The sequence below is a fragment of the Antedon mediterranea genome, chromosome 8 (assembly GCF_964355755.1).
Source record: "Antedon mediterranea chromosome 8, ecAntMedi1.1, whole genome shotgun sequence".
Taxonomy (NCBI): domain Eukaryota; kingdom Metazoa; phylum Echinodermata; class Crinoidea; order Comatulida; family Antedonidae; genus Antedon; species Antedon mediterranea.
The window spans coordinates 11,445,459-11,461,977 of record NC_092677.1 but is presented as its reverse complement, the minus strand read 5'-3'; the positions used below and the strand labels follow the sequence as shown (position 1 = coordinate 11,461,977).

Below are 16,519 nucleotides of genomic sequence, written 5' to 3'. Positions count from 1 at the left end.
TAATTTACTTTACACAATTATGATTTTATATTATAGATCAGATGGACGGTTAATGTATTACAAAAATCTCTGTATGATAAAAACCATCAATACATTGTCTTACTCCAATTAAATATGTTTCATGAAAATACACACAAAATAAATTATATACACATAAATAAATAAAATCATAGTTTAGAAACATTAGGACGGATACTATTTTTAAAGCTAATTTATTTAAAGCACTGACTAAACAGTATATTTCTAGTCTGTATATAAAAAAACAATTTTTAGGCGATATTTACAATTTTGGTTTTATACAGTGTATTAAATAAATAAATGAAAAATATTAATTACTACCAAAAACACATTTGTAAATATTAAAATGGAATGAAAAATCAATGAATATTAACATTATTTGGTTAAAACAGTAAGTGCCAATGATAGTGTTAGTGCTTGCTACCTGAACCAAAGAGGTTCACACTTTGTAGCACTGAATCTTGTAAAAACTGTATTGTGGTACTTATCGCACGGTTGACCCATGTCTGGTGGAATAGTTGCACAATACCTTTGTTCACACTGTACTTGGTCGTCCTCCATACTTATCGCTTTGCATGGTTGTTGACCATGTCTGGTAGATTAGTTACACAATACTTTTTCACACTTTGTAGTTGGTGGTCCTCCATACGTGGTGCGTTGTACGGTTGACTATGTCTGGTAGAATAGTTGCACAATACCTTTGTTCACACTGTACTTGATGGTCCTCCACACTTAGCGCCTTGCACAGTTAACCATGTCTGGTAGATTAGTTTCACAATACTTTTTCACACTTGCACTCAGTGGTCCTCCATACTTAACGCTTTGCAAGGTTGACTATGTCTGGTAGAATAGTTTCACAATACTTTTTCACATTCTGTACTTTGTGGTCCTGCATAGCCTACTTATTGCTTAGCCAGGTTGACCATGTCTGGTAGAATAGTTGATCGATACTTTTTCTCCAAAAATTTCATGTACTCCAGGTGCTGTCCAACTTTAAATCCAACAATGCTCTCTTCCTAAATATTAAAAAAAAATATATATGCTTTAACAAAATAATGATTTTAAATACAAAACAATTCCAACAAAAATACACACCAAAAAATATGAATAAAATATTTTTGGTGCAGTATAGTAATGCTTCATTACAGGTGTGATAATACAATTCCCATCACATTTGCATACCTTAAGGAACACCTGTAAATTCTGCTGTTGTCTATATTGTAAGATTCGTGGCTGCAAGAAGCGTAGAATGGCAACGCACACATACACTTGATAGTCAACACCGAGCAACAAGCACACTAGAATATAGTGACAAATCTGCGGCCAGTCAAGATAGTTCCAGAACGATTGAGTTAACCAATGCTGACAAATCTGACAATATTAATAATATAATTTATTATATAAACATTTTAAATTACCATATTATATGTAATGATACAGATATTGCAATAAAATTTAATAAATTCATTTCCTTCCAAAGATATACTGGAATGAAATTTTTGTTGTTATGTGAAGGAAAAGTGAAAACCAACTTGACTTCACCAAGGCCGTTGATTACCTTGAGAAGGTGTGTTGACAACACACGCAACGTTAGGCGAGTTTCAACATTTTTTTCACTTTTTCTTCCAATAACAGGAAAAAATTTCATTCAAAAAGGGAAAGTTGACCTAATTCACTAAAAAAACAGCAAACAAACCTGTGAGGGTGTGTAACCAGACATCTTAAAGGCAGAGTATGTATGAGATACCTCCTGTTGCAAGATCAACTCCACATTGTGACCAGTACATGAAAACACTGGATGTATACTACTAACAGCCTGCTCCAGTGGCAAGTGCACCTGTAAATAAAATTTATACATTCTTTCAGAGAGGGGCAAAAGAAGCCCTCTACATGGCGACTCTTAAACCAGATTTGAACGAAGACCTTGGTCAACTTGTCTTACCCAAGACCTAGGAATTTAATCGAGTCGCGTGATTTTCCCATTACATCACGGTCATGTGACTTAATTACACAGTAAACCGCCTAACAGCCTAGTTACTAAGTTAGTGCTGATAAAGAATTCTTGAATGAGGTTCGAAAATTTCACAGATACGTGAAATTGTTTGATTCAGTTTAAGTCATCTAATAAGAATGCTTAAAAATGATGTATCTAAATATAGAAACGTAAAATAACCTTTTGCACATATTATTTTAAGCCGCCTATCCATTAACTGATGAATAACAGATGTGGACAGTTGATTTTAAACATGCAGGCATGGATCTTTTGTAGAAAAAAACAACCTTTGAACAATACCACATACAGTAAAATGAGTAATTAAACTCACTACAAACTGTCTCTATATAGAAACGCGAGTTACAACCCTAGCACAAGGTCACGTTTGAACCCTGGCACTAGGTCAGGATTGATGAACCCTGGCACTAGGTCAGGATTGATGAACCCTGGCACTAGGTCATGTTTGAACCCTGGCACTAGGTCATGTTTGAACCCTGGTACTAGGTCAAGATTGAACCCTGGACCTTGGGATTGGAAGGCAAGCTTTACTGTACTTACTGAAGCGTAGAGTCTAGGAATCCAAAGAAAACCAGATGCTGCCACTGTTGAGAAGTGATAGAGAAAGTTCCATGCCTTGTCCTTGTTACCCATCATCATAAGGAACACTGACGACGCGAACCAATCATAGCCAACGTAGTCACGCTCTAAGAATCCTGATCAGATATCATTCAGGAAAATATGATATTTATTTAAAGTTACCCTACACAAGTCACCAGCTTTGAAATATGAAATATTTGGAGGCTTTATAAAAGCATGGCCAGCTCATAGAGGGTGCTATCATTTTTACAAAATGCATCCAGACATAGAGGACGCTATTAAAACGTTTCTGGCATCAGCATCTAATAGTAAGCAAGGGGTATTTTAGGCACTTCCTAAAAATGGCATATATGATGTGCATTGTGGAAAATGTGTTGCCAATACATTTTTAACCTCTACTTAACCAAAAGGGGCCTAAAGGCCCATTCACACTAGGACGATAACGATCGACGATAATAGACATTGCATTTTTCATACATAAAATAAAAGAAATATAAAACCTTTTCATTCTAGAACTATAGAATAACCATGTTTCCTTTGATGAAAATTATATTTTCACACGTCTAATCAAATGACGTCATGATTAGTAAGAGCAATAATATCGTGACAATACAACGATTTTATTGTTTTTATGTATCTTGACGTCATTTGATTGGAATTTTAAAAATATTATTTTTATCAAAGACAGCATAAATGATTATACTATAATCCTAGAACGAAACCCTTTCTAATTTCTTTTGTTTTATGTTAAAAAAATGCATGCTTATATATTTATCGTCGATCGTTATCGTCCTAGTGTGAATGGGCCTTAATGGTATATTTATGGCACTAATGGAATGTATTTTTAAATATTCAAAACAGTACAGTAAATTAAGCATATTATTTTTCAAAACTTGTTTCTTATTTTCTAAAATGTTGCTTTGTACAAAGGATACGTAAATCAGAGTCCAGTGTTCGTTGCTGCATTCTAAGGTACTGACGACACTTCTTTAAAAGTGTTGAAAGATTCTCTAAAGCGACGTCATGATTGGACAACAGACGAAGATACATGCCATATCTAAAAGAAACACAATCAGGACACTACAGATTATTAAAAACCAAATACTGACAAACCAGCTTCTCTTGAATTATTTGTTAATCATTTAATTAATTAATCAGTACAGATTATTCAAAAGCAACTACAGTAGTCACATGGCTTCACGTTCTTTAATCATTTAACTACTTACATACAGTCAACTCTCCCAAAACTGAACACCTTTGGGCTGGTCAAATATGTTTTCCAGAATGTGTTTTTAATGGTAAAAATAAATTTGGACTGTTTGGAATTTAAAAAAAGTCAGGTAGTATTGTTAGAGTTTCTGGTTTTGAGAGAGTCAGGTATTGGGGAAGTTTCTGGTTTTCAGAGAGTCCGGTATTGGAAGAGTTTCTGGTTTTCAGATCGTCCGGTATTGGGAGAGTTTCTGGTTTTCAGAGAGTCCAGTATTGGGAGAGTTTCTGGTTTTCAGAGAGTCCAGTATTGGGAGAGTTTCTGGTTTTCAGAGAGTTTGGTATTGGGAGAGTTTCTGGTTTTCAGAGAGCACGGTATTGAGAGAGCTGACTGTAATTTGGAAAAACTTGAAATACCTAATGGCATGCTTGACTCCTTTACTCTGCAAAGACGTCAGATTCTGAGTTTTAAGGGTAGCATCATTGATAGTGAACGCTTTAAGGGTGAAGAGCTTGTCATCTCCAGTTGTGATCATGGCAGCCACGACAGAATCAAGCAATTCTGGAATCACTGATAAAAAAAAAGATTGTATAATGCATCAGCGATTTAGTCCTGTGCCAGTGATCAATATTTACAATTTCTATATCTATCACCAGAGATTAGTCTTGTTTTTCCTAACTTCTACTTGATTAGCACAGACGTTCTAACCGGCAAGTTAACAATCTTGGAAGGTTTACATATTTTACGCATTTTTAACGAATTTGACATGTTTTAAACTCATCACAAAATACCTTGCACATTTCAATGTTTACCATAGGTACCTTGCGCATTCTAGCAAGTAATTGGATGTAATTATGTATTAAATACAGAAGTAACCTTTTAAAAACCGAATTTAAACAGTAAACATAGGTTGGAAAATTTTTTTTCATCTAAATCTAAATATTTTGGGAGATTTTGTCAATATTCTGGAGATTGGATGAAAATTTGGAGGCTCCGAGATGTCTGTTAGCATTACTCCAAAAGAAGCAATACTTTATTATTGAGAATCTATGTAAACTAGTTAGATTTATTTATTTTACTGTATTTAATTTAAACAGGAAACTAAATATGTATAAAAATATTTTCTTTGATTAATAAGTACATTTTATGCAAGACTTACCTCTAGGTGTGACTTGGTCAGGCTTAGTGATCATGACGTTGTAAAACGCCTGCCGACATTTGCTTAGCCATTCAGAATTTAGGCTGGAAGGACGCAGACCACTTAGCAGCTTGCTTAACTCATTTTCTAAAAAAAATTAAAAAGGACACTGAACATGTAATTGAACAAGTTTAAGAATTTCATAAAAATAAGTTTTTAAGTGATAATTAGAGTTAGAGAGTTACGCTGATAACGAATCATTGATTTCATACATTGTGATGGCGCTCTTACCCTGTTTGATGGCTGATGGTCTTGAATTAAATGTAGTATAGTCTTTTGGGACAGGAAACGTTGAAAATAACGGCCAAGGGTATGGACGTTCGGAGTCTATATCCAGTGTCTTGGGCGGCAGCCTACGTTCTGAAGGCCCACCAATTGTATAGGACCTCACCAGTATCTGGTTCCTCTCCACAGATAACATATCAATGATAATATCCCTGAAAGATAGTCAATAATTACAATGATATTACACCTATTAAGGGTAAACCTTGGGAATTGTCCCTTTAAAAGGAATGCCCCTTGATTTAGAGGTTTGCTACACTGTCTGGTTTACTATACATACATTGTCCCTGGTTTGTTTCACAAGAAAGTGTCCCTTTGATATATGGGTGTCACCTTAATAGGTGACAGGAATGTTTCTACTCTATAATAATATTTACACAAGCAATTTTAAATGATCAAAATGCATATTATATATACTTTAGGGAAATTAAACAAAGTGTACAGTGAACTTATTTAATGTTATACGAGGTACTGTAATCCACGGATCAAAGCCGTTGACTTGGTTTTGGAGGTAGCATGAATTATTATGAAACGAAAATGTATAGCTGTCTATACTATCAAACTAGTTTGGCGAAAAAAGTGTGATACCCATATTATGGTAGTGATATGACCAAATATGGTAGTGATGTGACATTAACATGTTCATATATGGGCACATTACATTTCTTTGTCGCAAAGTTTGATAGTGTAGACTTTACCCGTTTTCAGATTTGTTTTCTTGCTGTGCCTTAAGTAATGAACTCCATATAGAATACTGTGATTCGAGTAATAAAAGGGTGTCCAATGAACACACCATTATACTTAATAACCTGAAGACAAAATAAAAGAGTTATATCAAATAATAGAGGATCAATATAAAGAAGCATAAACTAGTTGTGTTAAAACCAAATAAAAAATGTAGTACAGTCAACTCTCCCAATACCGGACTCTTTGAAAACCGGAAACTTCCTTCTTAAAGTTAAAACAGTTCCAAATTCTTTTTTACCATTAAAAACACATTCTGAATACCAAACTTTCCAGCCCAATGTGTCCGGTATTGGGAGAGTTGACTGTATACATACTATACCTCAATCCAAATGTGTGAGACTGTTCAACGTTAAAAAGGGAATGATTCTTAGTTTCTGAGTCAACTAATATTAACCGCTCAATAATATCCTGCAAGAGAAAGAATACTTTTCAAGACACTATACATTTTTTTTCGAAAAATAATGTATATATATAACTAAAAAACAGGCCATTTCTTGTCTTAAATTTGAGTTCTAATGTTAATTATGATATAAAAGATAAAAACTGTGCCGAAGTAGCTCGCGTTGAATCTTCACTCGTAGATGTCTCTAGACCTAGCTTAGTTAGGTCTAGTTTTGTAGGCCTAGCTTAGTTAGGTCTAGTTTTGTAGGCCTAGCTGGTAAAGAGCAGTAATGTACATACATCGTATGCTATCTATAGGCCTAGTCTGATGTCTCATTACTGAATTAACTGTCTTTCTTTTTTGGCATAATTTTGATAATTTATTTGCTCACCACAATTGTGTCTGGCATTTCCCTGAATGAGTAAGTCTGACGTTGTCTTAGCGGTTGATCAGCGATCACTTCATAGACGGCCGGGAAAGCAGAGAGGACATTTACAAGACTTGTAAAACTCTACAAAACATGATTTTGCTTTATATGTATGACAAAAAAAGTTGGATGTGCCTAAATATGGTAATGATATGACATCATCATGTCCATATATGGGCACATCATATTTTTTGTCACATAAAGTTTGATAGTGTAGACAGATCTTTAGAGACTTGTTTGTTACGTTAAATTTAGTTTTTTTCTTATTCTTTTTCATAGAAAGAAATTGATATTTAGCAAACCTTAAAAGCTGTTCTATCAATCGGATCAACGGGTGTGGGAGAAGGGCGCAGAACCGGCTTATCGTCCCGTCCACATTCTAACACAGTCCATAATTCATTAACAATACGTTTAATAAAACCAGAGCTCTTTAGTGCTACCATCCCAGGTGCAGTAGCAGCAACTTGTGTCACCATCGTGCCATAACCAAATTTCTCAGTCTTGCTCACCTGTAAATGAAGAAGATATGGTAAGCTCTCCCTACACTATCAAACTAGTGTGATGTACCCAAATATGGTAGTGATATCCCCAAATATGGTAGTGATGGTCTACAATAGTAATCTCTTCTTGCCAGTACTACTACTAGGCCTTAGGAAATTTTCCTCTTCTATAATACTGAACATATTGATAAAATATCACCGGACGATTTAGAATAGAGAAACTCTAGAGAGACTTAAATGTCCAGTATACTGTATGACTGGATGGTCACCATTTAAGTATACAGTGAAAATGAGAAGATATGCAGGCACTAGACCCCTAGGGCTTTCTAAAGCTCTATCTACACTATCAATTGTGATGTGCCTATACAGGTATATAAACATGAGGATGTCATATCACTACCCTATTTGGGCATATCACTAGCATATTTGGGCATATCACTAGCATATTTGGGCATATCACTGCCCTATTTGGGCATATCACTAGCATATTTGGGCATATCACTGCCCTATTTGGGATCATGACACTTTGATAGTGTAGACAGACCTTTAGAAAAATTAAGGTTTATTTGATATACTTACTTGGAGTTTCTTTTCATATCTAGTGTACATATACGTAACACACTCATTCATTGCTCCTGTCTGTTGCAAGAACAACAAACCCTGAAATAAAATAAACAAATTTAATTTATTATGTTTTGTTATTAAAGATGATGGTTTGTTTATTTTAAAACCTGATCTTTACATACTTACTTTTGGTGTGCCTGCAAAATTGAGCAGATTATCAATTAATGTATTTTCCCAAGCTACAGCATCTTCAGAGGCAGGGCTTACAACAGTACCACCATCGGCTCCAAATGTAGGCGTCTTTTCTTCGACCTCACGAACAACCTGTATAAATATACATTCCTATTTTAGCAATATTCTACATGAAAGATTATGAGTTTAAGGTTGAAGGTATAAAGGCCACACAAATGATATTATATAACACCAAAATAAATTCCTGTCATTTGATTGGACGATTGTGGGTCACATGCAATAGTACGGCTTCGCCTCTTTGAAATATAACCTTTCATCATTCACCTCATGCAATTATTTGTACCATTACACTTATGAACATTCATTATTTGTATATTATTATATGTTTGTTTGTACCTCTTTCCAAGCATCTGCAACAATTGTGTGAAGTTTATACGGATGAAGTGCAAGCCTGCCCTCACAGGTGTTATACAACTGCCGACAGAGGTAAAGGTAAGCTCCAGCAACTGCACGACTTGGTCCAACACCGAACGTGTTTGAGAAGGTTCCGTTGAGTGCTCTGCACGAAAACTCTGCAATTATATGTACTGCAGCAGACCTATGAAAGCAAGATGAACAAGAGCATAACAAATAAATAAATAATAAATTGATACCAAACCAGCAATTTTCCCATCTATGACAACAGGTTGTTACCAGAAGATATTACTGTGCCTTTAGGGCACAACAATATTTATGACAGTGCATTTTAGTATATAATGCACAAATAAAACCAATAGATGATATATTTTACTTTACTTATTGTTTATTTGCTTTACTCACATATATTCTTTTTAAATGCCTTATTTACTGAAAACTAAGGTGGAATAATACCTATTTTCTTTGAATTTCTCGCCATTTTCTCCATATAACAGGATATGTCTTCCTGCTTCCCATGATGCAATAGCAGACAAGATATCAGCGATGTGCAGAAGTGTTGCCTCTTGGGGAAGCTCATCATTAGGGTCATCCTAGAAAAATAACAAATTATTTTTTCTTTATTTAAAACATTTAAAATGATTGTAATAACTATTGAACCTAAGTTAAATTTTGAACGTTACTTACATCTAGCCATTCAAGAACAGGCGTAATCAAGTGACCAATGAACACATCCGTACAAAAACAGGTTTGACACGCCTGCTTCGATGAGCAAAGCATTTTGAATGTGTTGGTCACCAATACAGCAGGATTCAGCTTGTCTATAAAACAATAAACATACAAATCAATATACTTCTTTTTCAATACAAATGAATGAATTATTAATTTTTTCAATTAATTTATTCCTGGTAACACTCACTGATATTTTTTGTTGTAGATTTAGTTTGAGCTGTATCTGCCAGTAATGTTACTAGGGAAACCATTAGATCTTGTATGCTCACTAATAAAAAAAAAAGAAGGCACAAAATAATGCCTAACTCTCTTGTGTGTAAAGCTCTGTTTACACTATCTAAATAGTTTGACAAAAAAAGTATGGTAGTGATATACCCAAATATGGTAGTGATATGACATCATCATGCCCATATATGGGCACATCACATTTTTGTTGTCACATAACGTTTGATAGTGCAGACAAAGCTTAAGAATTCAAATACCACATAAATAGAACATAATACAAGGAATCGGTAACAGAAAACCAAATGTTTACCTACCTAGGCCCTCTTTGGAGTTAATTGGAAACAATTTTCGTCCTCCTGCATACATTAAAATACGACCAATCAGAGACAATGAGTGTACAAAATGAACGAATCGCAAGTCTTTCTCAAAGTACATTGGAGAATGCATATCAACTAAAGTAGAACAAACAGACGTTTAAAAATAGTATTGATGATGGCACATAAAAAAATAATAATATGAATGTAGTGGAGTAAAAGCCTTTACAACATGGGTTCAAGGACGTAGCCAATCAAACATGCTGAAATGAGTCTATAAGAGAATATTTTGTCACTATCATGCACTGGAGTAAAAAAGCATAAAAGCACTGCATGTAAATCTTATGGCAGAATACTAATAGTGCTTGGCACTGCACGATTTATGAGTAAGAACCAGTGTCTGCACTGCAGCAAACGCACACCAATCAAACCGTCAATTCTGGTACACCGCTGTTTTTCTAGGCCTAGGTCCGGCGGTGATTTGGTCTTGGCCTCATGCATGTCGCGCCATTTTAAATACCCTCGAGTGCACCGCATCTCCACTAACGCACTCTGATTTTGTACCATTATTATTAAACTAATTATTTGTAAACTAATTTATTAAATAATTTAGTGCAAGAGTACCTTACCTATCTTTTGTTTATCAAATGTTTCAGTCAAACTACTAACAGAATCAAGTTGAGTGTCAGACTTTGCAATGAACTCCATACATTGACGCAATGCATTCTCAACCTGCAAATTTAAATTCAAAATCACTTAAAGCTCTGTCTACACTATCAAACCTTATGTGACAAAAAAATGTGATGTGCCCATATATGGACATGATGATACCATATCACTACCATATCTAAGGTTATCACTACCATATATGGGCACATCACACTTTTTTTGTCGAACTAGTTCTTTCTGTCTACACTATGAAACTTTATGTGACAACAAAATGTGATGTGCCCATATATGGACACGATGATGTCATATCACTACCATATTTGGACATATCACTACCATATTTGGACATATCACTACCATATTTGAAGTGTAGACAGATCTTTAGACCAAACCAATCAATGGAATTATTTTATTTGCCATAAACAAATTTTATTTTAGTTAAATAAAGGTTCTTACCAGTCCCAAATTGGCTGTTAATGCCTTGAGAACAAAAGTTCTGCTGTAATGACCATGCTGCCAATGGAATAAAAAAACATGGTAATTTTAATGATCAACAATATCATACAACACAATAACATTGGATCATTGAACCACACCAACCTCTCACAAGCATTTGTTCCAATTAATGTACCGATATATGTGTGCAGGCCGAAAGAGGTATTTTCATGTAAATTTGATTACTAAAAAACGTATATGATATCAAAGTCGAAGTCAAATTGGGTTGTGGCAACCACACATTTTGCAGACAGACATTTCTAAAATTAGATTCTCACCTGTCACAGTTTAACAAGTCTTCATGTTGTGTTATTCATAATCAAAATTAGTTATTATTATTATTATAATTAATGGTATTATCCCAATTTTGAAAGTAGTAGTGTGATATTTACCATCCATTTTTTAAACCACCTAGCCTTTGGATCCAGCAAAGCGATGCAGTGAATAGGGCAAACGATCTCCATTGAGCTCAGCAGGCTGGACGAGTTGATGCCTATTAGTTTCACAGTCTTCTCTAAAATATCCTCAACAAAACTAAAGAGAAATCACATTGATCACCTATTGTGAGGTTTCACATCTTTTTAAACTGTCCTATAGTAGTTTCATAAATTTTATTTTTTATTTCATACACAACCAACAGCTAGAAACTTGCCAATTACAGGATGGATAAAGTTGAGGGAGTGGAGTAGGAACAATCAAACCAAATGTAAACTCAGTGCAGAGGTAATCAACTGAAAATTTGTAACATAGTGATATGACATCATTGTGACCATATATGGGCACATCACATTCACATAAAGTTTGATAGTGAAGACAGAGCTTTACAGTTGAACGCTGCACCATGATTGGATTGGAAGACTTGCATAAAAAGCTACTGCTCCTCATTTATTATGACATAAAGCTCTGCCTACACTATCAAATTTAATGTGAATGTGATGTGCCCATATATGGTCACAATGATGTCATATCACTACTATATTTAAGCATTTGAAGCATATTTAATGAGGGTGATTCATCCAGCAATATGGACATGATGATGTCATATCACTACTATATTTAAGCATTTGAAGCATATTTAATGAGGGTGATTCATCCAGCAATATGGACATGATGATGTCATATCACTACAATATTTAAGCATTTGAAGCATATTTAATGAGGGTGATTCATCCAGCAATTGCTGATCATTTGAGACCAAAACGAATACACCCAATAAGGTGCATGAACCCTTGACCATCAGATTAAAAGTCTGATGCTCTATCAACTGAGCTAACCGGGCTTCATAATAGCATATCACTACCATATTTGGGCACATCACACTTTTTTAGTCACATAAAGTTTGATAGTGTAGACAGAGCTTACTATATTAAAATACTTTAATAAAATCAAATTTGATTTACCTTTCTGGAAATCTAACCCAGTAGGAAGACACTTCTATTTGAAATTCATTTAATAATCGAAACTATCAAGAAAAAGAAAACACAATAATCATAATTGTCATGACGCATGTAAGTGAATACTCTATCATGATTATCTACAAAGCAACTATAAAGCTCTGTCTACACTATCAAACTAGTTTGACCCAAAACGTGTGATGTGCCCCAATATGGTAGTGATATGCTTAGATATGGTAGTGATATGATATCATCATGTCCATATATGGGCACTTCACATTTTTTTGTCACACAAAGTTTCAATAGTGTAAACAGAGCTTAACATACCTTACGAAGAAGTCGTTTGTTGCTAAGGTTACCAAGATCCAATCCATCTTTCAAATACATTGTTTTACTCTTTCTTGCTGTAAACTCAGTGCAGAGGTAATCAACTGAAAATTTGTAACATTTAAAACATTTTAGCCAGAAGGATTTTATAAATATTTAATTAATACGCATCCATTTTATAATTTAACATGCTTATGAACTAAGTCTCTTTTGAGCGTTTAGGGAGTGGAGTTGAAAGAGTCGCAAGTTATAGCCCCGGCACTAGGTCAGGATTGAACCCCGGACCTTGGGATTGGAAGGCAAGCATGTTATTGTTAGCCACCAAGCTACAGCTCCACTATGTTTAAAATATAAATATAGATACTATGAAGATTACCAGAATAAATAAATGTATTCCTTTTAAAAATAGTCAGAGTATATCCTCATTGAAGGGACGCTTTCATGGGGCCCAAAGGTGTACCCCTGATAGGGGATCTACCGTACAGAAATCCACCATATACTTACCTAAACTGGTATACACCTCTTTGCTGATTGTATGAGATTTTGCAGAAAACATCTTAGCATGGAACAGAAGAGATTTCTCCTGAAATTAGAACATTAAAATGATATCAAAAACAATGTTCTAAAATATTTAGTAATTTAATTTTGCTGTGACTGTCTAGGATTAAAATTTATATTGACTAACCTCCAAATATTGATCTGGATCAGCAAGGGCGCTGGTCAGTCCGGCTCGTAAATGTTCCCATTGGTCACACGCCATAACATCTGATGGCGGAATCTGACAAAGCTTGGTCATAGCATCTTGTCTTGTCTAATTAAAATTATAAAATATTGTCTTACATTGACATTGATTATATACTGGATATACAATAAACAAAATAATGATTCTAAAATATAGAATATTGTCACTTAATGAGGCTTTCCGTAAATTGTACTTGTCATACATTAACCTTGTTTGTATACTAAATATACTATAGACCCACTGCAACCATGTAATACTTGTTAAGGATAGAATTTTGTTTTCATGTTAACAAGGATTGGACACATTCAATAAGGCAGTGATTACTGTATAGCAGACACAAAAAAATTATTCTAAAATATAGAATAGAGGTGAGCATATTGTACTTTGTACGTTGATCATGTTGCAGCTTGTATCAACACTACACTTGGATTGGGTACAGGTGTCAGAGGTAAATTTGAAAAAACATATAATATGTACAATTTAAGGGAGAACTGAAAGAAATTGGTGTTGATGTTAAGCTTTGCCTTAACTATCAAACTTTATGCGACAAAAATGTGATGTGCCCATATATGGACATGATGATGTCATCACTACCATATTTAAGCATATGATTGCATATTTGGGCACATCACCTTTTGTTGTCACATAATTTTTGATAGTGTAGACAGAGCTTAAAGATTGTTAATCCATTAGTACACATTTGTTTGTACATTTTAGTAGGAGATACTTACTTTCAAAGATTTTAAAGGCTCAAGATTTTCAGAGATGGCGATAAAGTGCTCCTGATTCATGAACATAAAACCTTGGTTAAAAGAAGAATCAAATGAAGAAGAGCTTCCTTCACTGAATTCAAAGCTAAATCTCTTAGGACTCTCTCTCCTTGTATACTGAGTTGCTTTCATAAGATGCTCGCTGTGATCCTCGTCAAATGTTTGCAACAAACGTGCTACCGAGTTGGTCGTGAGTTGTTTCATATTTTGCATCATGTCAGAATAGCTGAAAGCAAAATTAAAAAAAAAATAATATTAATAAGCAATTCATTGTATTTATATGCAAGTTTATGTATTACCGTATATCCTCGGATATAATTCCACTTCAGGTATAATCTCACTTCGGGTCTAATCCCACCCCTATTTTATGTCTGATTTCACAAACAGGCCTATTCTCGGGTATAGTCCCAGTATTGATGTTTGGTATGGATGTAAGCCTCTCTATAGCGAGTTCAGATGAGATTTTACAAGATTTGCTTACCAAAGATTTTTTTACTGAACCAAGATTTTTCCCGGGTGTAGTCCCACCCGTCAATGTTTGCCCAATTTAGTGTTCTAGGAGGGTGGGATTATACCAGAAGATATACGGTAACTAAACTAGTTTGTAAACATTGTTTTTGTATATTTTATGTTGTTATATTGTGGAAATAAACACAAATTTAATTGATATTAAAGGGTACCTACAGTTTCTAGTGTTATTTATAAAATATACACTCCTTTGCAACAACATTAACAAATATTTTTTGACACAACATGTCACCCATACTTACGTTTGATCATTGACGACATGTTCTGTGACGGCCCTAACAAGGTCCTCTTCTGAGCCTTTAGTGTGCATCTTGTGCCGTTCTTTTTCCATCTGATCTTCAATCAACGGGCCTAACACTTCATCCAAACGTTGACGAATGTACTTTACATATTCATACCTATATACATAAAAATTATTTGTTATTGCCATAAAACAATAAGATATACCAAAATGGCAACAAAAGGTAAAAAATATATTTCAGTCTGGTATAATCAATGTCTATTACAATAAACTCTTCCTGTAAATTATACAGTAAACGTCTTTTAATTCTTTCTGTATTGTAATGTATATTCTTGTTTATCTATATTTATTTGCACATGGTAGACTTGTATGTCCCTTGTGATGTGAAATATTAAAGAATTTCAGTTTAATTAAGTTATTTTTAATATTGTTTTTTTGATGTTATCTTGTCTTGTATGTATTTTCTTGTTTTTTTCATTTTTACTGAGTCATACTTAATGATAATTGTACTAGGCCCAACCACTCACTTTTCAGTCATTACGGATTGGACCCCATTGGAAATAAGTTTACTTTTTTGTCGATTTAATGGGTTATCCAGGTATTCTTTAATACATTGTATATTTTAACTTTTTATGTATGAATATCGAATAAAATCAATCAATCAATCAATCAAGGATTATGTTGTTTAAAAAAAATATTAAGGATCATATCAAACAATAATTTATACCACAAATGGGACAAGCCCAAATCAAACCACAAAAAATAAATATAAATGTTATTAATAATTATGTTATCTAACCTATGAAAATTTTCATCTGTTGCCTCAAGATGTAGAATTAGCTCCTCAGCCGCTTCCAACGAGTCAGCCGATTGTATAGCGGGTTCTATTTTGGTGATTAACTGCCGAATACTAGGCAACAAGTCAACATCTTCACAGTTGGCCATTGTATTGTATTACTGTCTCTATGAAAAATATAAATTAAACATTCATTAGAAAAATATAAAATATTGAGAGCTGTTTATATGTTCAATTGTGCAGATTAAAATGCTATTTTATATAAATCTTCTTCTGGAACAATTCTGTTTTATTATCTTATTTTTCTATAATAAACAATATAGATAGGCCTAGCCTCTAGGCCTTTTCTATTCAATACATTCTACTGTTTTAGGTATTATTAAAACATTATTGAAAACAACTAGGCCTAGGCCTACCCTCTCCAATTTCTAGCTAGGCCCTATCTATGGCCGGCTCTCTTCTGCCCCCTTCTCATCATCTATAATAATAGCAGCTACTAAGCCTAGGCCTAGGCCTAGTTAGGCCCTAGCTAGCCTAACAAGTGTACCTAATAAATACAATATTTTACAAGGCCAGATGGATGAGTTGCAATGACTAAAGTCAGAAACAAAAGTTGCTACATATTAAATAACATTATTATTATTACAAATGAAATCTTAAAGGAAACCAAATCTAATCATCATGCAGAAAGAAAAAAGAGAGTTGTCAACACAACACACAAACAACTCTTGCATGCTCCATTAATTTTAATAGGAGGAGGCCCTC

General features: G+C 34.2%; 1 protein-coding gene across 1 annotated transcript; it reads right to left on the bottom strand.

Moving 5' to 3' along the window:
• Positions 1–29: 29 nt before the first annotated feature.
• LOC140057430 (protein broad-minded-like) lies at positions 30–16,469 on the bottom strand. Its single transcript, XM_072103085.1, has 30 exons — positions 16,401–16,469; positions 15,758–15,921; positions 14,960–15,115; positions 14,151–14,415; positions 13,363–13,488; positions 13,182–13,260; positions 12,678–12,781; positions 12,357–12,418; positions 11,349–11,490; positions 10,918–10,974; positions 10,422–10,524; positions 9,793–9,930; positions 9,441–9,521; positions 9,209–9,342; positions 8,978–9,114; positions 8,504–8,705; positions 8,102–8,239; positions 7,931–8,011; positions 7,154–7,360; positions 6,816–6,935; positions 6,362–6,450; positions 5,994–6,104; positions 5,245–5,450; positions 4,975–5,100; positions 4,232–4,385; positions 3,544–3,665; positions 2,570–2,724; positions 1,715–1,855; positions 1,201–1,389; positions 30–1,034 (listed from the first exon to the last, which is right to left on the bottom strand). Exons 2-30 carry the CDS (start codon positions 15,901–15,903, stop codon positions 921–923), a joined length of 3,885 nt encoding a protein of 1,294 aa, XP_071959186.1. The 5' UTR covers positions 15,904–15,921; positions 16,401–16,469; the 3' UTR covers positions 30–920.
• Between the last annotated feature and the right edge of the window lie 50 nt (positions 16,470–16,519).